Source organism: Lactuca virosa, chromosome 7, assembly GCF_052849685.1.
Source record: "Lactuca virosa cultivar CGN04683 chromosome 7, Lactuca_virosa_CGN04683_v6, whole genome shotgun sequence".
In the NCBI taxonomy this organism is placed as follows: Eukaryota; Viridiplantae; Streptophyta; class Magnoliopsida; order Asterales; family Asteraceae; genus Lactuca; species Lactuca virosa.
Window position 1 is genome coordinate 201822972 of NC_136432.1, and position 26265 is coordinate 201849236.

Here is a 26265-nt window from a genome sequence, read left to right on the forward strand (position 1 = left end):
GGAAAAATATGGCCTTGTTGCTCAACTCAAGATCGCACAAGCCATTCTGCCTCCCATCGTAATCAAACAACACAATTGACAATTTTTCTTGTAAAAATTGAAGTTATTAATCAATCATGTTTACATGCAATTGCTGACCAAAACCAACAACAGAAAGCTTCATTAACTCCTTTACCTATAATTAAACTTATGTACGATGAGAGAGAATAAACCACAAGCGGTGGGTTTTTCTATAAACGATTTAAACAATCATATTATTGTCCTTGATTGGTGCAAATTCCCCCCCCCCCCCCCCCATGTTGCTTTGGTAGTAAAGGTCCAAATCCACAAAAGGAGTATCGCTTTTGACAACAGCTTTCGGTAAAAGTTAACAACACGATCGTTTTTTACAAAGAAAAAAAAGGAGAGACTGAAAGATAAACAAAAGCTTGAAGCCCTGCCATTTGATGAAGGGAATCTAACAGTTCCGAATTAGATCCAACTCAAGATACGACCAAATAAGAACTAAGGTTACTAATCAAGGCGTGGACCAAATAAGAACTAAGGTTACTAATCAAGGCGTGGATTGGTGCGATGGTGTCTAATGGTTGTCACGACGCCGATGGCTGATCATGTGAAGGGGATGGTGGGGAATACGAATCATTGAATACATCTAGATAGACTCATTTGTGGATGAAGATGGAAAACATAAATTGGTAGAATGCTGAGATGGTGAGGCCATAAGTCAATTTAGGGTTGGAAAACATAAATTGGTAGAATGTTGAGATGGTGAGATGACGAACACATGAAATGGGGGTTACTTGCAAATCAACGACATGAAACCAATAAAATAGGAATTTCAAACCGAAAATCAAAAGAAAAGAGAAGAGAATCGTGTATTCAAGGATTATAATAGAAGGGAGATGGAGAGAATGAGTTTACAAAACAAATTTGATTGATACTCCATAGAAGAGGAGGAGAGACAGGGGATTTCAAAAGAATTCAAATCCTTTTATCCTTAAATCTCTCCTCAAATCACGTTAAATAGAATCAATTTCAAATTTCAATCATGAATTTCGTAAATGAAATTGGACCAACGGGAAACCAAAATGTAGGGAAATATGAGGAAGTCACGTGGCAAAATAGATGTATAGAAAGAAGACATGTGACTTGAGTAGGTTTCGTTTATTAAAGAAGGTAGATTTGGGACCAAATTGTTTTTCTGCAAAAACATAAACTCTGAATCTTCTTGAGAATATTTTCACAAATGATTTTTTTCTAAATATAATTTCAGATACCCTAATGAGGGGTGTTACATAAATGACCAAAAACCTCTAACTTTTAAGAGAAGAAGTTGTATATGAATTAAAAAAAAAAAAGAAAACATGTTTTGAAAATACTATATTTTTTCACCAAACATTTTTTTCATTTTTTTTTTCTGTTTTCACACGACTGCCTCCTTTCTTTTTTCTTCCGCTGTCCTACACAATTTTTAGTGCAACACTATTTTTTTTCACTGATTTATATAATTGACAAAAGTTATTTGATTACTTTTCTAACGATTAAAATGTATATGCAATATATCATACATTTTGGATTAAATATATATTTACATATACAAAACATTTAACCCTATGTACAAAAGAAATTTTATTAATGTTGGAAAACAAGTCACATGAAAAATAGAGGGTTTTCACTTTTCTACATAATTGAGAATTGAGATTCAAAAGGGCCAAAAGCACAAACCGTTTGCTTGCGTTGGCTTTCTTTTTCTCCCTCCATAGTCAAAGTGGGAAGACGAGAGAAGCGAGAGCAGAGTGGGGCGATCTTTTGGCGCCCTTTCCTTTAACTTTCGCCCATTTTGGCCTTCTAAGATTCTCGTACCTTTATCTTTCTTCTCTCATACGCTGGTCATCACCGTGCCACGACTTGTTCTGTTCAATGGCGTCCGGGGAACAGCTATCTGCAATTAAGGTATGTAATTTCACTATATTACGCATCTATTTAATTATTCGGTTCCTTTTACACTGATTTGAGTGGAGCTTCTGTTCTCAGGATGCGAAAGTGCTTATGGTTGGTGCTGGTGGTATCGGCTGCGAGCTTCTCAAAACCCTAGCTCTCTCAGGCTTTCAAGACATTCACATCGTAAGTCAACTATGCGTCTTTTTTTATTATTATATCGTTCAGAGAGTGATTATTTCGTAGCGTGTAGTAACCTGTTTGGTTTTGAGGTTTTAGGGTTTGGTTTTTTCGTTGATTTTTGATAAATTAGATAAAATGGTCACTGGTATTAGATAGTTCTACCAATATATATACATCAATCACATACGTCATAGTCTCATATTCACATCAATTGCATCTGCTAACCTAACATAAAACTGTCTATGGTTGAACAACTAATAATTCTATTTCTCATTGAAAAATTGTTATTTCTCTTGTCCTATTGTCCCAAACTGATCACTTGTGCAGCTAATTTAATTAAACTTGGATGAAAGTAATGTAATGGACATGATTGTGAGTAGTAATATGGTTTATAAATCTTCTTTTTGGAGTACCTTTCATGTTTGAGAATTAGGGTCATTTGGTTAACACTAACAGCAATAAAACTATGGGATGCTTAGTGAGAGCAACAAACAAACAATGGATTGTTCAGGTTTTCAACCTTTTGCTAATTGGTGTATTGAATTGCAGATTGACATGGACACAATAGAAGTGAGCAACCTGAATAGGCAATTCTTATTTCGTCAATCACATGTTGGCCAATCCAAGGCAAAAGTGAGTTGATCCTTTTTTCTTTTTTCTTTTCTTTTAATCATTGTTTGAGTTCATCTTTTCTCATGTATTCTTAATGTTATATCAGGTTGCTCGTGAAGCTGTCCTAAGATTTAGGCCTCAGATTAGCATTACACCTTACCATGCTAATGTCAAAGATCCTGACTTCAATGTTGACTTCTTCAAGCAATTTAATGTCATTTTAAATGGGCTTGACAACTTGGATGCTAGGCGGCATGTGAATCGCCTCTGCTTGGCAGCTGGTGTTCCCTTGGTGGAAAGTGGTACTACTGGCTTTTTAGGACAGGTAACTGCAGTTAACCTTTTTCTTCAGTTTTTTAAAATCTAAAGCTTTGATTTGCTCCCAAAAGTGCCACCTGTCTCTAGTTCATTTCTTCTCTCTCTTTTGGTATGTCAATAACCCTTATAGTGTGGTTCTGTTTCTTTACAATTTGCCACTTTACTTCATACCACACACGCTTTCTTGTTTTGATCATTGCATCTTTTCTGTTTCTCTATGTGTACATCATCTAATACTCATGAAGCTTCTTGTAATTTTATCCACAATGATTTTAGCTTATGGCTAGGTTAGCTGGCTTAGTCTATGTTGAATATTGGCTGAAAATCAACTAAGACTAAGCCAGCTGTGAAGTTTAAGTTAAGGTGTTCTCAGTATTAACATATCTCTTATTTCATCTATATGTTCTTTTCTGGCAAAGGGAAAATTCATACATAAAGATTAAAGAGTACACCCTTCCTTTTTGTAAATCAGATAGCTTGTTTTGTGTATTGTATTGTTACTGTAAAAAATGTGATGATTTATAAAAAATCTTTTCTTTATAGATAGAAGCATGCTAAAAAAATTATGCATATTTTTTTATGTTTCTTGAATTGGCTGTGATGAGAAAATTGCTCATTAATTTGTTTTACAGGTCACTGTTCACATCAAGGGTCAGACTGAATGCTATGAATGTCAGCCAAAACCAGCACCAAAGACTTATCCTGTGTGTACTATCACAAGTACTCCATCTAAGGTAATTCCACTTATCAGGGGCATTCTTGTAATTTCATGTTGGACTAGGACCAAATGATGTCAGTTTGTCAGTGGGACAAACATTTGCTCTACCTAAAAAGGCAGGATAAGGCCTCGAAATGCGATATCAATCTCCTGTTTGTTCAAAAGACAAAAATGCCCTCCTCACCCTCATCATTGAAAATAGCCTTAGAAAGCTTGTAAAAAGTCCTGTTTTGCAGCCTAAATTCCAAAACAAGTTGTATGCTATTGTTTATATGTGTGAGAGAGAGAGAGAGACCTTTACATGGAATCTTACTATGATATTGTTGCAGTTTGTCCACTGTATTGTATGGGCAAAAGACCTGCTTTTTGCAAAGCTGTTTGGGGACAAAAACCAGGATAATGATCTGAATGTTCGTTCCAATGACACTGCCAGCTCATCAGACAACTCAGAAGATGTTTTTGAATGCAAAAAAGATGAAGACATGGAACAATACGCAAACAGAATTTACAACCATGTGTTTGGACACAACATTGAAAGTGCATTATCCAATGAGGAAACATGGAAAAACCGCAACAAACCTAGGCCTATTTATGTCAAAGATGTTCTCACTGATGAACCTCTTCAACAACAAAATGGAAATCTTGAAACTGATAATAATGTCTCCACTCTATCTGCAATGTCATATCTTGGTTTGAAAAATCCTCAGGATATTTGGAGCCTTAAAGAAAATTCTAGGGTTTTCTTTGCTGCTTTAAAATTGTTCTTTTCCAAGAGGCACAAGGTTTGAATCTATTTGTTTGTGTGTTTTCAATGATGAGGGTATTTATGTCTTTTTGGTTTTTGCAGGAGATTGGGAACTTGAGTTTTGACAAGGATGATCACATGGCTGTGGAATTTGTAACTGCTGCTGCAAATATTCGTGCAGCTTCTTTTGGGATTCCTTTACATAGTCTTTTTGAAGCCAAGGGTATTGCTGGAAATATTGTGCATGCAGTTGCCACTACAAATGCTATTATTGCAGGTTTGATTGTGATAGAAGCAATCAAAGTTTTGCAGAATGATGCAAAGAATTGTAGGTGGGAAAACATCCTTGCTTTTAATAAAATATTTATTTTAATTTTTATCTTTGATTTTATAATTAATAATATATTCTATAATGTAGAATGACATATTGTCTTGAACATCCTGCAAGAAAGATGCTTCTTATGCCTGTTGAGCCATTTGAGCCGAATAAATCTTGCTATGTTTGCTCTGAGGTAAGCTTTCAAATTTGTGATATACAAGGAAAAAAATAACAAGGGTAAATTTGTAAAATATATATTAATACATTAACTTGATATATGAAACAGACACCCTTATTGCTGGAAGTGAATACGAAACGTGCAAAACTGAGGGATGTGGTGGAGAAAGTTGTGACATCAAAACTTGGCATGAATCTGCCATTAATATCTCATGGGTTAAACCTTCTTTATGAAGTTGGTGATGATTTGGAAGAAGACATGGTTGCTAATTATGAATCAAATCTTGAAAAGGTGCATGCATGCATGTTTTAATTTTACTATTTTTTTTTAATTAAGTTAGAAAATTGTTTTTTTTTTTAATATATTTAAATCGATATAATTATAGGTGTTATCCGAGCTTCCATATGCAATAACTGGTGGAACAGTTATTACAGTTGAGGATCTTCAACAAGAGCTCGTATGCAGTATCAACATCAAACATAGGTTTGTCTAATATCATTTATTTCTGATGATAGGGGCATTTATGTCTTTTTCACAAACAAGAGATTAAGAGGCAGTCCTATGTTTGGCCAAAAATATTACAAGAAGCTTAAAAATAAGGACTAGAATTGCAAGGAAAAACGTTTTGGGACCAAAATTGCTAAAATCAGCTATTCTCAGGGACCAAAAATGTAATTAACTTAAAATATTTTATAGGGAGGAATTTGATGAAGAGAAAGAACCCGATGGAATGGTTCTTCACGGATGGACACAAGCTCCAGCTGTCGAAAAGAAGGATGCAGCCGCCACAAATGGCGCAAGTACATCGACTACATCAAACTCAGTTCCAAACAACTTGGAAGATGACGATGACCTAACTATTCTAGAATCCGGAATTGAGACCATTTCTTCCGGAAAGAAACGGAAGCTGTCTGACGTGTCAAATCCCGAAGAAAAACGGGCTAAAAAGGTACCCGAACAAATCGATGATGACGGTGATGTCGTCGTTATGCTTGATGACATCAGCAAGGAAAATGAAAATTCAAGGTAATTTTCAGTTAGTGATTTGGATGCTAATTTTTATATCATGATGATGGATGGAGGAATATCAAATATGGCCCTTTTTGTTATTGGGATAACAGGTAAAAAGGTTTACAGTTTTTTTTACTGTGGGTTGTTTTTACTTGTTAGTTCTGTGCGTTTGAAAAATTAGGAATTTTTTTTTTTTAAATTTATTTTGGGTGTAAGTAGAAAACTGGATATGAAGATGGTAACGATAGGGACTTTTTGCGTGATTAAATCCTGACCGTTGGTTAGTGGCTCTCGATACTTGTGTTTCAATGAACAAGAAGAGTAAAGAGACAGGGTAACATAGGGTAGAAAATGCATTATCTTGTTAAAAAGATGTTACTTTGTTATAAACTGTGCATGTATTTTGTGGAAAATATTTCACACTGTTTGTTACGCCATGGATGCATTGTGAAAATCTAACTGCATGTGTATATTTGGCGAAAATTGGTAGTTGGAATCTGTAACTTTTATTTGTTAAAGTGTTTGACAAAAGTACATGTTAGCTTCTGAAATGAGTAACATTACATAAAACCTAAAATCCCCTAAAAGCTCTTAAAATTCGGTGCATAACATTTTCTATATAAAATTGAAGTTTCTACTTGAGAATCGATGTGAAATTTGCTTTGGGGTAGTTAATTTAGTTTTGTAGTGAGTTCTAGTTTTTGGAAAGTGGTTTTAAATGTCTATTTCATCTTGTTATTGGACTGATCAGATTCATATACTAATTATGTTCGAACTGCTTGAAAACCGAAACCATGCTTTAAAAATGACGATCTCAGCTCATTAGTTTATGTATAGTCGATTTTGAGTTATACTTATTTCTAATGGGTAAAATGAGTCATAATTTTTAAGCTAAAAAGAAAACATGACGAATGGAATGAAGGATTTTGGGCATATCGCATCAAATTAAAAATATATATTTTGGACAATTTTCAACATTGTCATCATTCCCGCTTTGGGGAGTGTTTTCTCCTAACATTCTTCTTTCTTCATCGCCAAGTCGGTTCTCTTAATCTCCTAGCATCTTATAGATTTCTCAAGGATTTTCTCTTCTTGCCTGGCCCTCCTTTCTTTGACTAATATCGTGTTTGTGAAGTTGGGAATCTCTTAAGCAGATAGATTGGACAGATGTAGTTAAGTAGTCAACTACATTGTGCTATGTTTCACATACATTTTTGTGCTTTCATCACGTTGATCACACTAGTCGCCACACATCTTTTATCCCCGTAAATGATAATGTGCTCGAGCAGTGATAGGGTTTTGCCGATCATATGATGATTTATGTATGTTTCTATTTTCGTAAAACATTTGCGAATAAGCGTGCTACTACAAAAGGCCCCAATATAAATCTTTCATATAGGGAGCTAAATACTATAAATAATAAATTTAATAAACACAACTCTTTATTTCATACCTAATCCATTCGTTTAAGTCCTCAAGTCCTCATCTAGTGAAATCCATAGAGTTGTAACTTTGTATGACTTTTCATTTCTGAAAAACCATTAATAAAGAAAGTAAAGTAAACATGCTCTTATAGTGTCATCGTCATTACTATGGAAAAATAATCTCATTATGGATAAGTTAATCCAAATGAGCTACTATGAACGATATATCAGTTTGTTGCGGGAACTCATGTTGTCGGAATGTTAGAATAAACTCTCTTTAATTCTCTGTTTACATATGGATGCCGAAAGAATTTGAATCCGATAATTAAATACATTTTTCATGTCTGAACAACACCTATTGCTTACCAAATAAAAAATCACAAATGCTCATGTGCGAGCATCCAGTCGAACCTTGTGCAACATAACCCCATGATAGAGAAGGGGTCCCCCACAACCCTTGGTATGTCTGCTGAGTATCCGAGGCTGTGAATTCAAGTCCTCATAAATGTTTAATACTCTTCTAAAATTAGAAGCAAACGCTTTGGTATTTATATGCCCCACTAAATGATTTGTTTTCATGCTACATTAAAAACATAAATTGTTGAAACCACATGACACTCGTAAAATTATATTTTCATAGATGGATCTCATTTTCACAGATGCCATCTATGAAAATGTTAGATCCATCTACAAAAGTACATAGTTTTGTCGGACATAGCTGACACTGCAAAAGTGTTATTTTTATGTACGAAAACCTTAGTTTTGTATGAAAAAATGTCGTTTTTCGAACAAAATATTTATTTTCGCAGATGCCATCTGCCAAAACGGTAAATTTGTTTGCAAAAAATATATTTTCTCAAACAAATATGTTATTTTCGTAAATGTCATCTACATGAGAAAATGTCGTTTTTGCAGATAAAAAAAATGTAAATAAATATAAACGTTGAAAGGAGGAAAAACTTATTCTAACAGATAGATTTTTATCGTCTTCCATTTTTCTTAGGAGAATTTTTTTTTTGTTCTAAATTTGTGCCTCAAATTACCAAGATCAAAACCTTTATCCACCATTTACAAAGTGCTAATGCAATCAGCATATAGAAAAATGAGAAAACATGCATAAGCTCAAAGCCATACTATATCAAGACCAGAAATTTATGGGCTGAGAAAATACATACATTTAAATGCGAGAGAATCAACACAAAATAATCATAAATAATACTTTACAAAATACAAAAAGTAAAAAAAAAAAACAAATAATAAATCTAGAAATTCATCATATATAATATTATTCTTCCCAGCTGTTGTATATGAATGAGTATTCATTCACCTGTGCTTTCAACTCTCAATGCTGGAGTGGAGATGATGAAGGTGAAACAACTACATACATATATCATATATCATATATCATATATCATATATCATATCTTCTCTTTCTTTAGAAATATTATAAGTACCCCTACCTATAAACCAAAATTACCAACATTTATTAGTTATCATATATACAAAATAAACATCTAGAAAAAAAATAATATTTTACCACTTTAAACCTTTTATTCATTTTGAGGTCCTACTCACACTACTAAATTACAAGTAAAACAAAATAAATAGAAAAAAGGACAATGGAAAATTTTAATAATCAATAATGATGTTAAAGCAACAAATATAACACTTCAAAGATTCTCTCCCTTTATGAAAAGACATAAAAAGGCAAAAAGAAAAAGGAAGAAAAGGAAATCCTTGTATGAAAGAAACTTAGGCTATAAAGCCCTTTAAAATGGTACACTTTTGCAATGAAACCAATCCATAAAGTAATGGAATTGGTGATTACATTCCAACTCCATTATCCATTCCATTCCTATGTGGTCAATTTTGTTAAATGTCACATCATGTAGTGGTCGTTTTTGTAATTATCCTTTTTTTTTTAGTAATAGCTTTGTTTAAAACAAATCCGACACAAAAAAGGTGAAAAAAACATCAAATTGAACATATCCATATATGGTTTCTAATTCTTTTTTTTATTTTTATGATGGAAAAAAGACGAGAAAGGGTACCTTTTAAATCAAGAAACTTCACTCCTTGTTTGATTTTGACCAAAAAAACTTCTTTTTCCTCGATCCATTATCTGACAAAGATCTATTCGGTTTATACCCAAAAGAAAAATGTCTCCTCAAAAACGGTTTTCCATTACCCGAAGAACTCTTCATACTAGAACTTGCTCCCATTCTTGGCCCTCTACTTTTCACCCCATCAAACAAAACCAAATCACCATCAATCACCCTTTTCCTCAATTTACCAATCTTACCCTTCAAATCCATTTCCCCTCGTGCCTTTTCCGATAATTTAAAAACCTTTTTTTCCCCAAAAGTACACACGGGACATGCGGGGTCATACTTGTTCACCTCAGGTGTCATGTTTTCCAAACACTCCGCATGATAAACATGCCCACATATCAAAACCGCCGCCACCGGAAGCCCATTTACCGCCAACCCCGCCGCCGCCGCCACCTTCTGGTTGCCCCAATACGATCTTTCGGTCAAAAGCTTGGAGCAGACACCACACGGTTGAACATCAACGGAAGGTGAAGAAGAAACCCTACCACTACATCTGCTTACCCTATCGCGACTAAAACTTAAAGATTCGCTATCAAAAGACCATCTTTTGGAATTGTTATAAATTGCCATGAGCTCGGAGTAGGTGGGCTCGGATGATGCATCGGATGACCCGCCGTGGGACCCGCGAGTTGACTTGTGGGCCCACCCTGGGTGGGTGAAAGGTGAAGGTGAACCGTCTTCGGAGATTGAAAAGTTTGGGGACATTATGCCGCGGATTCGGCTGTCGGAGACTTGCCGGAGGAGGTGGTGGTGGTGGTGGTTTGGGGATGGGCGGGGCCATCGTGATGGGGTTAGGGTTGAGAGCGGCGGGAGGTGGCCTTGGGAGGAGGATAGAGGTGATGCTGACAAGGATGAAATTGAATGAGGTGGCGTTGATGTTTTTGTTGGAGATTGGTCTGAAGTTAATGGAGTTCCCATTGACTCCTTTCCCTAAAAAAGATACATGTCATTTGTTACACAGGACAAAAAGTTACAGTTTTTGTCTCATTGACATCAGTATCAGACACAGTCAGCCCAATTCAAACACGGTACACATTCTGTCTTGTCTTGTCTTGTCAGAGTTTAATGCTAAAATGCAGTACAACCTATTATGTCATGTCAGTGTAACATGGCCTAAAAGGTCAAATCATACAGAAACTTACCTCAGGAAGATTCTTGGAATTCAAAGGATCTGTAAGGACAAGACAAGTAGATGAATTTTAAAAAATAAATAAAAAAGAATACATGATACATTTTGTTATTAGTATAAAGTATAAACTGACGTGATTGAGGAAACCCAATTTCTTCAGAAGGTGAAGACTTTTGCCATGTGAGGCTTCTAGAACTATCCAAAGGGCTTCCTTCTTCTGTTGCATATGCGGTTTCTACAGTTGTATGAGATTTATTGTCTAACCGATCATTTGTAATCACTCCATCAGAAAAACAATTCATGGAGGATTCTTCACCTGCTACACGCCCTCTGTTATCCCATCGAAAACTCCATGAAGGTGAATAACGATCATTTCTAGTAACAACATGAACATCACTACCAGATCGATCTGTTATGGTTCTATCTCTAGCAGCAACACAACAGGCAGATCCCATGTTATACTTGCATGAAATTTGTTCTACTAGAGATACAGAATGTTGTCTCACTTGAAGAAGAAATTGTTGTTTTCTTGAATCTGAATGTTTGTGAAGATGATGTTAATGGTTAATGAAATGATAAAATCTACTTTTTAAAGGAGAATATAAATAGAGGCATCAATGAACTGACTCAATGCAAAAGGTGTAAGCAATGATATAAAAGCTAGATGCTTTCTCCAACAGGAAGGAAGAAGAAGGTTTACTTTAGTTTTATCTGAAAATTACTGGAAACAATCAATGAAACATAAATGCGTATTTCCTTAAACAATCTATTGAAGAAATGTATATATTCTCCTCAAATTTATGCGCAAGTATTGTTTTTAGATTCATAAAATGCACAAACTACATTTGGTAATAGTGAGATGGTTGTAACCATGGTGAAATGGCCGAATAAAACCCTAAGAAGATACAATCAAATGTTTTTGATTCAACAGTAATTACAGATTCCAACGGCATGAAACCTCGAATATTAACAGCTAAATGTAAAAGGAAAATGAATTAATAGGTAAACAGAAGCAATTGAAACTAATGACGCTGAATTCAACGAAAACCCAATTACTCCAACGATAACACTTATATCATTCGATACCTCAAAGTACCATTTCATTCTGACTCCTTTTTTTTGTTCATTATCGAGAATAAAACTACCGACGAACCATCAATAGCTACGTAAAAAAAATGAATCGAAAAATCACCTGAAGTCTATTCAACTGCTGATTTGCAGGATGAAAGAGCTTCGAGTCCTTAGTCGCAGAAACCCTAAAAATAATACGAATCAAACACTCCAGAGCTAGCAGAGATCCGAAATAACTGCCGACAAACATTAAATCACGGATAAATTTTCCAAATTGACATAAATAACACACCTAATCATCTCAACCTCGAAATTTGATATATACATATACATATTACATATTACATATTACATACGCAATACACATAATATATATCAAATACCAAAAACTGAAATGATCAAACCCTACCTATGTAACCGCTCGGCCGCCGCGAGCAGAAGAAGTGGGCGCTGTGTGTGTGTGTGTAAGAGAGAGAGAGAGAGAGGGAGAGAATCTGATTCTTCTTCAGAGGAAATGGTGGAGCGAAAGTCGTTTTTAGATGGTTTTCAGAGTAACGTCGTTAGTGATATGCCGTTTGGAGATTTAGTACTTTTATAAAGGCCCCTTAACTTTTCACCTGCTTATAAATATTGCTATAGCATAATTTTTACAAAAGGTTATTTTAACCAACGACTTTTGCTCAATTTCCTTGTTTAATGACTATATTTTGAATTTTTATTTTTTATTTTTCTGGACAAGGAGGGAGAACCTAAAATGTCTACTAAACTATACAAATTCGACTTATCGTAATGTATCTAAGAAATTATTTTATCAAAATGTATTTTCTGGTTATATAAATAATGAGATGGACTAAATACCATGTTCAAGTAAAGAAACTTACACCGAAGAAACCTAATAAACGATTGAGTTATAGAAAAATATAAATATTATTTGTAATTTAAATATCTATTGAGTTATTTTTAGTAAGGCTATAGTATATGACATCGTCTCATCATTCCATATAAATGCGTTATTTCTGTGATATATTATTTTTCATTCTCCACCGCTCCACATTATTCATAGGGATGCGATCGACACTTTCTATCACATTAAATTTATTATTTTTTAATGCACATATTATTTAATAAATAAAAAAAATGTGAATATAAAATTAAGTAAAATTCAAAACCTTCCATTAATTCATAAAATTTAAAATTACATAATCAAAATAATAAAAATTATATCTACTCGTTATTCTTTTCGATGAGATTGTTGTATATATGTTCCATCAAATCATAACAAATGTTGTTATACATTTTTTGGCATTAAACCTCTGTTACTCTTGATAAATATTGTGTGAGATCATGTGGTATTTGAAGTGGTTCTTCAACGTTACACTTATAAACGATTTGATATTTGTCTTCTAGTATCATATTATGTAGTAGGATACAATATTATGTCAAATCATATTGTATTAGTTATGAATTACTTGCCACTTACTCTTAAGGAATTCAGTCTTAATTGAAATGATTCATAATTATCTTCCAATATCTTTAACTATCAGTAAGAATAGTTGTATACTGCTCATTTGAACTGACTTTTGAATGATTTATCGTTACACACACACACACACACACACACACACACATATATATATATATATATATATATATATATATATATATATATATATATATATATATATGAGACGGTTCACTTGAGATTAAAAAATAGTAGAGATCTTGATATTGAACCTCAGCCACATATTTCTCATTTGCCGCTCTAATGCTCTAGCGTACCGACAGCAACTGGGCATGCCTAATCATAAATGATTATATGGTAGAGAGGTATAATCACATAGGATTATACATATTTATACGTATATGCCTAATCATAAATGATTATACATACATGTTTGTTCACAGATTGAGTAATTAAATGATTATGACAGTTGGTGGCAGAAGAGGTGGTGGTAATAGAGGTGGCGATGATATAAGTATCGGAGGTGACAGTGGTGGGGTCGGCTGGTGTCAGAGGTGGTGGCGGTGGCGGTTATGGTGATGGGGATGGTGGCAGAGGAGAAAGGAATGGACGGCGCTGTATAATCATTTATGATTATACCAGGCGTGGCACGCCGGTACGCCGAAGGCTTAGAGCGGCAGATGTGAAATACGTGACTGATGTTGAATCTCAAGATCTCTATTTTATTTTTAATCTCAACAGAACCTACCTTTATATATATATATATATATATATATATATATATATATATATGATCAAATGAGAACACCTAAAAGGTTGAGAACGCGAGAACAGTTCTGAACCAATCAATATATAAGGGCGTATAAGTAATTGTATATTTTAATTAAATTAAAATAAAATAAAATTCAATCAAATTCCCTTAAATTTAGGATCTGTTACCAAAAAGAAAGAAATATTCAAATTTTTATTTTTCTTATTAATGGAATATAAAAAACATTTTTACCAAAATTTATTTAAAAAATGAAAAAAAATCAAATTTTTTCTCCTATTTCACGTTTTTTTTCTTCAAAAAAAAATGAATTGAAATCCAACCCCAAATCAATACATTTATATTCACAAATGATTTTTTTTTCAAATAACTTGAAACTACTCCAATCACAAATGAATACATATCAATTTACAAGTAATCCAATTCCTTTTTTTAATCAACTGAAAATAAAAAGAATACCTCTAATCATAAATAAATATACTCATTAACACATGATTGCATTGCTATTCACAAATGAATACACTGTTATTAAAAAATGAGTACCCTGCTATTCACAAATGAATAAATGAATACCTCTAATCATAAATAAATACATTCATTCACACATGAATGCACTGCTATTCATAGATGAATACAATGTTATTCATAAATAAATACACATTCTAAATCCACACCAGCTTTACCGATCGAATTCGATCCTCCAAAGCCCTAATTTAGGACTTGGGGAACGACTACAAGTGAGATAAAGGACTTCAATGAGTATGAGTACTTGGAGAAGACAGTCGACGAATCCGACACCAAAAATGGTTCGTCTTCGAAGACCAAAGACGGTCTGTCACTCTCGACGTCTCTCTCTCCATCCCTACACTACTTTTGTGACATTCCGATCGGGAAGACCTTTCCTCATGGCTACGGCTACATCCATGGTCACGTTCTCTGTGTAAGTCCCTCCTGCTCCCGTCATTCTCTTCGTCCCCTTTGTATTTCTTGCTCCTTCTCCGTTATTCTTCAATGCGGTCCTCTTCAACATCTTCGCCATCATCTTCTCTTCCCTTCCGCTTCCGTTTCATTGGATTCAAGGATGCAGGTCTAGAATCTCCAATGAATACCGATGAAATAAAATCGAGTTGTAGGATAACGATTGGAGATCGAGTTGCAGGAGGCCGATTTGTCGTTGAAGCCTTGGAGGGTCTTGGTGATGGCGAGGTCCAATGATGATCGAGTTGAAGAGGCCGCTTCTGTTTCATCGATTTAATGCTCTATGAGATTAGGTCATGAAATAGAGAGGTAGAGAGTAATTATAGGAGTTTACAAAATTAGGGTAATGCTTATTTACCTTAATAGCCTTTATAATTTTCTTTAATTTAAAAATTAAAATTTAAATGTATTAATAATTAGAAAAATAACAATTAATTATAGCCACACATCTTAAAAATTAGATGGTCCAGATCTGTTCTTGCGTTCTCAACCTTTTAGGTGTTCTCATTTGATCCTACTATATATATATATATATATATATATATATATATATATATATATATATATATATATATATATATATATATATATATATATATATATATATATATATATATATATGAATAAGTTCGTTTGAGACAAATGATATTTTGTGAGACATGAGGACCAAACCTTAGCCTTTGATCAGAACTGATCTTGTGGCTCATAAAAAACATGATTAACACAAATTAATCTAATTGATTAGTTAATTAGGGGCATGTTAGTAATTAGGTTAAATTTTAGATCATCAGATCTGATACATAATGTTAGCGTCATCACAGACCCATCTGCTTCGATCTTTCTACCAAGATCTTCGCTCGGAGAACATTTATTGATCTTTAATTCACGCTAATCGATATTCTATATCCTTAAATTTTCAATTCTTTCAACCTATAATCGATTTGAGATGGTCATTCATTGATCGAACAATGCTAAATCATACCTTTTAAAGTTGCAATTTTTGTGTTTTTGGAGTTCATATTCTTCATTCTTTTTCATCTGCAAGTGATGAGTGATTGAGGTTTATGTCCATCTATCGATATTAGTAATTCATTACAAGATTGTTATCAATTTTAACTTTGTTTCATTGATTTCATCCAAGGTTGAGGTTCATGTGTTCAACAATTTTTGCTAATCTTCATCTTCAACAATTGCTTACGATCTTTCAAGTTGTTAATTTTACTCTACATCATGATTTCGTCAATTGATCACAATTTGAATTTTCATTGTTTTCATTGTTACTTGCATATAACATATTTAGTTTTTAACCTAGTAACATGAACTGATTAAATCTTCAAGCTATTAGTGATTTCTCTGATTCATATATGTATGATTCGTGATTTCAACCATGAAACATCATATTGATTGATTGAATCTGTTTAAAGTAGAACACAATTTAACCTATATTATGTTATTTGGCAATGCATAATTTGTTTCATTGTTTGATTTTAAACTTTCATTCAATCAATATGTTTTCAGTAATATGTCACTTGTTTGCTTTTCATTAACATCATATTGGTGATAAATTCATGTTACTGCATATTATTCTTATAGAATATTGAACATACATTTATTAATATCAATAACGATAACATTTATTGATGATTTAGATATACATGACATTGGAAAAAATCATCACAGTGAAGAAAATCATCAATTCGGTTCTAATGATTCAGAGATTCTTCATAATGAGGAAAATCAATCGGAAACCTATTGTAATTTTGAAATTAACATTTTAATTTAATTGTTTGTGTTCCTTTAAAGATAATATATGTTACTACATATTATTCTTATAGAACATTGAACATACATTTATTAATATCAATTATGATAACATGTATCGATGATTTAGATATGCATTACATTGAAAAAAATCATCACGATGAAGAAAATCATCAATTCAGTTATGATGATTAAGAGATTCTCCATAATGATGAGAATCAATTGGAAACCCAAGGTTATTTTGTTACTGATATGAGTTATTCTTATAGAATATTGAACATATGTTTATTAATACTAATTATTAACATGATGTTGCTGATAAGTTCATGCTACTGCATATTATTCTTATAGAATATTAAACATACATTTATAAATATCAACTATGATAACATGCATATGTTAACATTGTGGTGTTTTATGTTTAAAGTCATATGAATGCAAATTATTTTAGTTATATGTTAACATAGTGATATATATATTTTTTTTGTAGTTTAAAGTGACAATGTTGCAGCATAATATGGATCTTGCAAACAATTCATTAGAGATGATGGTTATTTCTTTTGGATTCCAGAGGTTGAAGCTAGTTGGATACCTCTTATGGGTTCATTTTTTTTTTAAAGATATCAAAGATGCTATTAAGTGGGCAAGGTTGTAGAACTCGTTACTCGGTGCCTATTCGGCCGACTACCGAGTAGCGAGTACTCGGGGAGTACTCGGATTCGGTAATTCATGTAGAAATCTTTTATGGAAATTATATATGTCAAAATCACAAGTTTACATTGTAAGTTGATTGAAATATATAACAAAACTAGATACATGTGAATACACAAAAATTAAAAAACACATAATGGTCTCACTTCGTGAATAATTACTGAAAATTTAAGATATATATATATATATATATACACACACACACACACACACACACACATATATATATATATATATATATATATATATATATATATATATATAGTAATAATCACATGTGTGTGTTAAATAATAAATCATTAAGTATATTATACATATTAATCACCGACTTGACCGAGTGTTACAACACTGCTCAATTCAGTATGGGACCGATCAGGGAGTACTCGAGATTCTATAACTCGCCTCGTTAAGGGGCCGAGTAGCGAGTACTCGGAGGAGTAATCGGCCAACTCGGTGAGTTTTACAACACCACTTAATATAAAAGTGGTATAAAGGATATCCATTAAGATCTAGTTTTGATATTAGAAAATCAACAGAGAGGAAAACAAATGGAATTACAACTTCAAAATATTTTATATGAAATAGGGCGGGATATCCGAACACTTATACTTTAGATACGATTAATGATGAACATAACAAGAAATTGAGAAAAAGTAATTTCCAACGCACAAATTGCAAAACTTTTGTTGCATTCAAATTTATACCAGTTAGTTCTTCATAAGTTTACATGTGACGCTTTGAACAACAACATGACCATAAATTGATCAGTCAAGATTATATGCATCTTTCATGAGCTAAGCGTCAGTTGGATGTTGTTGATCAAGCTTTTATACATAAGCTTTCGAGTGCAAAGATGGGGGAAACTAAGACATATAGGTTTATGTGTATTATAAAAGGTGGATGCGAATTTGTTGGTGGATTAGAGATAGATTGGAAGAATTTCACAAGGGATATATATTTTCACATTGAGGGAACTCATGCGGATTTTTTGATTACTAAGATTCAGAACCATAAAGAGAATGTCACAAATTTTACATATGAATCCATATGTGACAAAAAGAAGTTAAATGCTCTCTTTTAGCCTGATGACACTTCTAAGCTAAATTACGAGTCCTTAGGGGATGTTGTTTTGTTTGACGCGACATATCGTACAAACAAGTATTTATTCTAGAATTCTAAACATTTTTAGTTATATATTCTAATGGTCTTTGTTTGTGTTTTTAGGTATTTTTGAAAGATCTTGTATGCTCAAGAATCATATTAAAGTGATATTGCTAATTAACATATGATACTAATGGTCACACTAACAACAACTTAAAAAATTGATTATTTATTAGAAATTGATTTTAATAAATATTCAATAAAGTCTTATAATTAAATTGGAAATTATTTATTTCTAGGAAATAATAATTTTCATTAGCAAGTAACATCATATATAATTCATATGGTATGAATTAATAAGTCATGCACAACATTTAGGACTAGATAAATTCTTTTGTCTTTTACCAAAAAGTTAAAGTTTATATTTTATAAACTTGGTTTATAAAATATAAAAGCTTTTGTCTTCTTTTGCCTTCATATTTTGAAATTTGGCAAGACAAAAGATAGTATGATATTTTCTAGTTGTTTAATCAAAAGGAATGACTTTTTGAATTGTTTATTTAAAACCCTTAAGCCTAAGCATGCATGCACTAAGACATAGGGACATGGTTGTCTCAAGTGTAAGTAACTATTGGATAATGGCTTCACTTTATACATTAAGAGAGATGAGGCTTTCATTCATTGTCTCTTGACTACTCCTAAAACCGTAACATGGAGAGAGTGTTCATACCCTCTCCATTTTATTCAATCCTTTGGAAATTACTGGCATCTTTATGCTCTCCTTATGTTTTTATTTTGATAAGAACATAAAGCTTAAGAGTCTTAAGAGTTTTATACAAAAAAACTAGCATTATACATCAAGTTGAGTCATTATTGACGTCTATTAAGTTCATCATTCTTCTTCAACTTCCAAGCCTCCTAAGAGCACCAAAAGAACTACAAAGGTTGTTACTTCTTCCTCTCTTCTTTGGTTGGTGTTTAATCTTTCTACAACTTGCAAGATGATCCTTGGTGGGTTTACCTTGTTAATGTTATTCAAAGTATTAAGTCTTTCGTTGCTAAATCTTTTATTTTTTAAATTAGTTTTGAATAAAAACCCAAGAATTGGAATCAGTGCCACATTGCAAGTTTGGTTAGATTTTTTGATTTTTGGAAATCTTAGTTTTTGGAGAATATGGATAACTTGGTTTTGTATAAAAACAAGTTCATACATATTTTCTATGACAACTTTATAATTGTTATTTTTTTATGTGACAAAAGTTTCATGCGTCTTTTGTCATTTAAAGTTGTTTTAGAAAAACAAAGACTGTTTAATGTGTATGTTGATATGTATGATGTGCATAAACTACCCAATGACCATTGTATTTGTTGTGTTGTTGTGTTTGTTGTTTTTATTATAAAATTGGTTGTAATAATTTATTTATTCATATGGTATGTAATAAATTAAACACTACTAGAAAAACAGCCTTTTACGACGCGCATTGCGTGTCGTAAAATGCTCAGACGACGCGCAAATGCGTGTCAAGGAAGGCCCTGTCATAACGAGAGACGACACGCTTTTGCGCGTCATCTATAGACGACGCGCATTTACGACGCGCAGTTACGACACACATTTACGACGCTCATTTACGAAACACAATGCGTATCAAGGAAGGCCCTGTCATAAAGGAAGACGACACGCATTTGCGTGTCGTAACCTTACGACGCGCATTTAGGACACGCATTGCGTATCATTATAGCCCCTGTCATAAATGAAGATGACACGCATTTGCGTGTCATACACTTAGCATCCAAATAACGATACACATTTACGATACACATTTACAACGTGCATTTACGTATAATACATAAACAAATATAATACCAAACATTCAATTTCATCTAAATGTCAAATAATAAAAACATTGTACACCACAAGTCAAAAGACAATGTTACCTAACATTTCACTATTATATTGTTTGTGGATACAAAATATCACCGACAAATGAAGCCTATAACAAAAGTCGAGGTACCTAACATTTCACATGTATAGTTAAACAAGGTGCGTAACGACCACATCAAGCAATAACTCTCTTGTTCTCCTGATGATGTCTTTTGATTACGAGCAGGAACAATATTTTCCTACGAACAAAACAACATTCTAATGTTTGTTACATTAATGCAAGAAATAACAATGTACTTTCATATATTTGTTCGCATCATAAGTTCATTAATTACAATATTATAATTTTGTAGGTTTTTCAAAGTATGACCTCTTCATAAAAAAATATTGAAAGTAGGATGCTATAATAAACATATAAATGAAAGTACAACTGGTCGTGTCATGTCATGTCATAACATTTAACAGAAGGGGATTTAAATTTAATGACATGGAAAGACTTACATCTACTGCATTTGTGTAGTCAAAACAACTCAAAAGTTTATATTTTTATGGTAGAGAACACAAGAATCATGATAAGTAATAAATATAATATGTTGAAATAAATACCTTATAATCTTGCATAAACTCATAGTGATGAACTGTATCTGGGTCTGTGCTAGCAGCTCGTAGAAACTTATCTAGACCATCTCGTGTTCCATTATCCACTACAACCCATATTAAAAACAAAAAACGGTTTGTTATTACTTATTTTGCACCTATGAATTTCATGATTTAATAAATTGTAATTTTATATAATATATATACATAAAATTCATTCCATTAACACTTCAAAGGCTATTATAACATAAAAAGAGGTTATGAGAAGAGAATGTGCAACTTACCACAATTAGTCCCCAACACATAAAGCTTTGTAAGGATGTCCATTGTCACATGTTGTAAAAATTTGTAAGTAGCATACCTTTGGTCCAACCATGTCAACTATCTAACATAAAATATCCATCCGATGCAAGTGTTCCTCATAGAAGAATTGCATCTCATTCCTTGTCACCGCCCCATTCCCATCCAAGTCTATGCACTTGAACCTATCAAATCAAATCCCATTTTTATATACCTTTAAGCAGTACTCAAATTTTTTCATATTCATTTTCCAATATTTTATTAATGTAACATTTTATATCTCCTAGATCATATTTCGTTCAGTTTTATAGAAATTAAATCACATAAAAGAAACTTCACTTGGAACAAGAGGAGAAAAAGGAAAAAAACAATATTAACCATCTCAATATGTATTCTAATTACTTTTTTTTTTAAAAATAATGATAGAATTAGCATAAGCTATTTTAAAAAAACATTTACATTTCAAAGAAGATCTTCCTGAAAATCATGACACTCGACAAACTCAAAGATAATCATTAGTGTAAGAATATAAGTTTATAATTTTTTTTCCAATATATAATTCAACAACAAAAAAAAGACATAATATTTTATTTTTATCCATCGACATTTCCTTATTTAAATAAATAGGAAAAATAGGACCCAATATTAGCATATCCTGACACCCAACTGGCTGTTCAACGGCTAGCCATTGTGGTGTCTCTAGCCTGTACAACGGTGGCAAAAAAAACCGGCCACCGGAAAATCAAGAAATCTTGAAAAAGGAAACACTTATCGTTAAATTTGGAAACAATATTTGCAACTCTATCTTGACACATTTTGCATCGAAAATCCGCCATTAAAACAACTTCCTGAATCTGTTTTGACAACAACAATTTTGATCATTACATACGATGGAGGATGAACAGAAACATATGCATAATCTAACCAAAATGCAGAAAACAAGAACATTACTTACTAAAGGAAAGGTCAAGGATTCAATGGAGGCAAGTGTGGTCGGAAGTTTGACCAAGTTCTTTGACTTTTCCAGTTTCATTTCATCATCTTCTTCTTCTTCTTGAACAGCAACCATGTCTTCAGCTACTGTAAATTTCTCGAGAAGGGTATCTGTGTTTTATTGTATGCCAAAACCCAAAGGGCAAAGGGCAAAGGGAAAAGGGAATCCTATCTTTAAAAGGTTTACTTTTACAGTTTCACCATGACAACTATATAATGCTTTTCCCCAATTCTGCTTTTGGTTTGTTAAAATTATTTTAAGAAAGTTAATTTGGATTAAGGCTTTACTTACCACATCCGAAAAATCTGTAACTTAATTCTTTTTTAAATCCACATATTAAAAACTTGACTCTATCAACTTAATTTTTAAATCTATCTGTATCAAGATACAAGCCTTTGAAGATTCCATGAACTCTGTCATGATTCCATTGTTCAAAAGAAAGTTAATGATATGGTCAAGCATTCCTACAGACAAACTGAAAAAATAAGGAAAGATAAATAGAGTAATCAGGAACAAGCTTTTAGCAAAATCAAGAAACTATAAGAACCTGTTGATGCCCTTCCCGTGCACAATTTGTTGAGTTCATTTGATAAATAGAGATAACAGTTGACTTAATAATTGTCCCAATATTCACAATTTTAATTCTGCATCAAAGTCCATTTTATTTGACATCTGTTAGTCAATAGACAAAAAATGTGGACAGAATTATATGAATATTCCATTCAATGTCATAAAAAACAAGATAAGGTCATCAAATATGATTATCTGCTATGCACTTTGTTGTTGCTGCCCTACTAACGCCATGTGAGGAGGCTACTTCCCCAAAGCTGAAATCAGGAAAAACTCCACATCCTTGACCTTCCATGCTGGTCCCACTTCCACTTCGTGGGGCCTGAATCCCACTGCCAATGCCAAGCTGGCTCTATAACACGTGTTGTTGTTGCTGCTGTATCATTGTAAAGGGTGGTTGCTGAGGGAACACTGTGTGATTGAGCTACCATATGGGAATTGGGGACCATTTGTTGCAATTGTTGTTGCTGCATGGAGTTCGTGTATTCCATCTTTAGCATCTTACTATAATTATCAACAGAAAATAAAAAAGAAACACTAGTCTTATGTATGTTGGTATATATATAACCTGGAGTTGAGTAGAAGATGACTTTGGTTGACAGTCGGCTATTGCAGCCAAATACATGAGATTGTGATGTAGCCTTGTTTGGTTTCTGGATAAAAAGAGCATAGTTTTTATCATTATTTATGTCCATATAATATTGGAGGAAGAATACAATTATACAATTAAGAAAAAAGTAGACTCACTCTGCACATTCACTGAACTTTCCTGTACTCTGATTTTCCAAAATGTTCAAGATCTGTGCCTTGTTTTCATCCAAATACTGCACAAATCAATTTAAAAACAACCATTAAGTTAAAAAGTAGCCACTATTGTAACTTATGAGAGAGAGAGAGAGAGAGAGAGACCTGTTGGATATGATCAGTAGTAATAGTGGTGGTGTTGAAGGCAGCTGTAGGTGTGGGGCGGTGCTGCATCTGGAATTAGCATAAGTTTAAAGGATGAATAAGTTTCAATTGTTCTGAAATTAAGTGGGCAACAAATTTCAGAAACACATAGGACATCAATTGTACTTTTGCTTGTTCATTGGGGAAATTTATCAAACAGGTGGTGTTCATAAAAAAAAACCCACTCTGTCAACATTAATTCATCCTTCCAACAAATCAAGATTCATCAAAAACATAAAAAGCAAATAATTTAGTAAGATAAAAGGGACCAGGAAAAAGTAAAAATAAACAGATCGTAGGCTCGATATCAACAATTATAAACTGCATTAAACTAACCCTCAATTTCATAGTAAAAATCAAAATTCAAAACAAACATCATTCAAGAGAATATGAAGAACATATATTGAGATCGAGAGAACACAAAGAGGAGAACATGCGAGATGAGCGCAAACTATTGTGCCAAAAACTTACCAGCTAATGGAAATTGGCAACTTGATAACATAACGGAGGCCATCTGGAACAGTGGGGCGGTTATAAAATTGATATCGATATGGAATCAGACAAACAACAAAAGAAGGGAATAAGAACAAGAATGACAAGTAAGGGAGTACTGATGATATTACCTGCGTAGGGTCAAGGAGCAGAACGACGTGAAGAGGCGGCATGTATGATGATACGATGAGCACAGAGACCACAATGGAAGCGTAAGAGCCTAAGACGACGACGGTGAGCAGAGCGATACGATAGAGGTGCGTTCATGATAAAGAAAAGAAATAAGGATTCTGAATAACATACGACTAGGGAAGGAAGGATGTGAAAGCATAAAAGGCAAGACCTAGGGTTCTGGTGGGTTTGTTAAAATTAAAGGGCCGGATTGAGTGAATGAAGGTGAAGTGTGGATTGAGTTTATAAGGTTCAATGGCGGTGGCAGTGGCGATGGCTTAGGGTTTACAGAGAGAAGGAAGGAGTGAATGAAGGGAGATACTGAGGAGAGAGGTAGACGCGGGGTTCTTCAAAATTTTAGAATTTCATACGATTTCGTTTTCCCCCTTTAAAAACGCGCGTTTAAGCAAAAAAAAAACTATAAAGCGACATTTGAAGAGGACACACATTTAAGATAAGCACCCTCCGTGTTTGTATTTTTTTTCTTTACTGACACGAATTTTAGGGCACGCACAAATGTGTGTCCTCTATCCTTCAAATTTTAGAAGAGATGACATTATTTTTAGGGCGCACGCTTTTGCATATCGTAAATCACTGCGTGTCATTGTTTGCGCGTCGTAAAAGGCTGTTTTTCTAGTAGTGAAATATATTGGTTTTCTTCGTTTATTTTTGTAAATAATAGATTAGTTATTAGAAATAATTTATTTGTACAAAATGTAACAAGAAATGAAGTTGGAGCCATTTTTTGAAAACCAAAGAGCAATTTTCAAGTTTAAGAACATGCTGAAAGTTAGTGACAGTTTCTGAAAAGTGTCACTAATGCTGTTTCTTAAGGACTGTTGGACTTTTACCGACAATTGCTGAAATATTGCTTTCAAAAAGTTTTTTTTTCAATATTTTGCAAACAATGAGTGTTTTCTCAAGTGGGAGCTTCTACAACAACATTACAAAAAGATTTTTTGGTCTCTTAAAATGTTTCTTTAGGAATGGACTTGACATTTTTGTGTTGGCTCACAAAAATAAAATATCATTAGTTGGTTATGTTTATGCACATATATTTTTTACTAGTTGTAAGACCCATGTATTACATGGGTTAATTTTAAAAAAACTAAATATAAATATCAAAATATTTAAGAACTTTGAATTTATAAGAAAATAAGAAAAATAATGAATTATTATAATGAAAATGTTTTTTATCTTTTAAATTTAAACAAATAATTTAAATAAATAAAAGAAACTAATGAGCTTTAATTTTGAGAATTTTGAAATTAAAAGGTAAATTCATTATTGAAATTGATATCTATTTATTACTAAATTTATTACAATTATTACATTAAAAAATTATGTAAAATTTAATAAAATATAACAACTCATAAAATGACATGTGGAAAAAAAATTCGAAAAAACCACAAAACAACATTTGGAAAACTTAATGAGAGTGTGACAAGTGGCAAAAAAAAACATTCATTTATTAGAGAGGATGCATGATTGTGTTGTTTATTTTATGCAATTATTATGTATGGTTGATAAATTAGTTTTTCACATGCTAAAATAATTTTTGGACAAAATAAACATCACATGGAGTTTAGTTTTCAAAATTTATAATGTGGACATATGATGTAGCAAATTATTATTTTAAAATAAAATCTGGTTTTATAAAAATGTTAATAATGTCACATTTTAAAATACTTAAATATAAGTTTTAAAATTGTGATTTTTATAACTTATACAAACTCTAAATACATAAGTATTAAAAGGAAGTCTTATTAAAA

General features: G+C 32.8%; 2 protein-coding genes and 1 pseudogene across 2 annotated transcripts; 1 reads left to right on the top strand and 2 right to left on the bottom strand.

Annotated features, from left to right (window-relative positions):
- Nucleotides 1-1705: 1705 nt before the first annotated feature.
- Nucleotides 1706-6454, top strand: SAE2 (SUMO-activating enzyme 2). Its single transcript, XM_079060043.1, has 11 exons — nt 1706-1953; nt 2035-2124; nt 2671-2754; nt 2840-3058; nt 3684-3785; nt 4099-4551; nt 4617-4846; nt 4933-5026; nt 5120-5302; nt 5397-5494; nt 5708-6454. The coding sequence occupies exons 1-11, from the start codon at nt 1921-1923 to the stop codon at nt 6039-6041; spliced, it is 1920 nt and encodes a 639-aa protein (XP_078916169.1). The 5' UTR covers nt 1706-1920; the 3' UTR covers nt 6042-6454.
- Nucleotides 6455-8597: 2143 nt separating this feature from the next.
- On the bottom strand, nt 8598-11402 carry LOC145124806 (RING/U-box superfamily protein). The gene is made up of 5 exons (XM_079060266.1): nt 11314-11402; nt 10820-11221; nt 10700-10728; nt 9498-10487; nt 8598-8906 (listed from the first exon to the last, which is right to left on the bottom strand). Exons 2-4 carry the CDS (start codon nt 11139-11141, stop codon nt 9516-9518), a joined length of 1323 nt encoding a protein of 440 aa, XP_078916392.1. The 5' UTR covers nt 11142-11221; nt 11314-11402; the 3' UTR covers nt 8598-8906; nt 9498-9515.
- Nucleotides 11403-23234: 11832 nt separating this feature from the next.
- Nucleotides 23235-24495, bottom strand: LOC145127462 (GRF-interacting factor 1-like; annotated as a pseudogene).
- Nucleotides 24496-26265: the final 1770 nt, after the last annotated feature.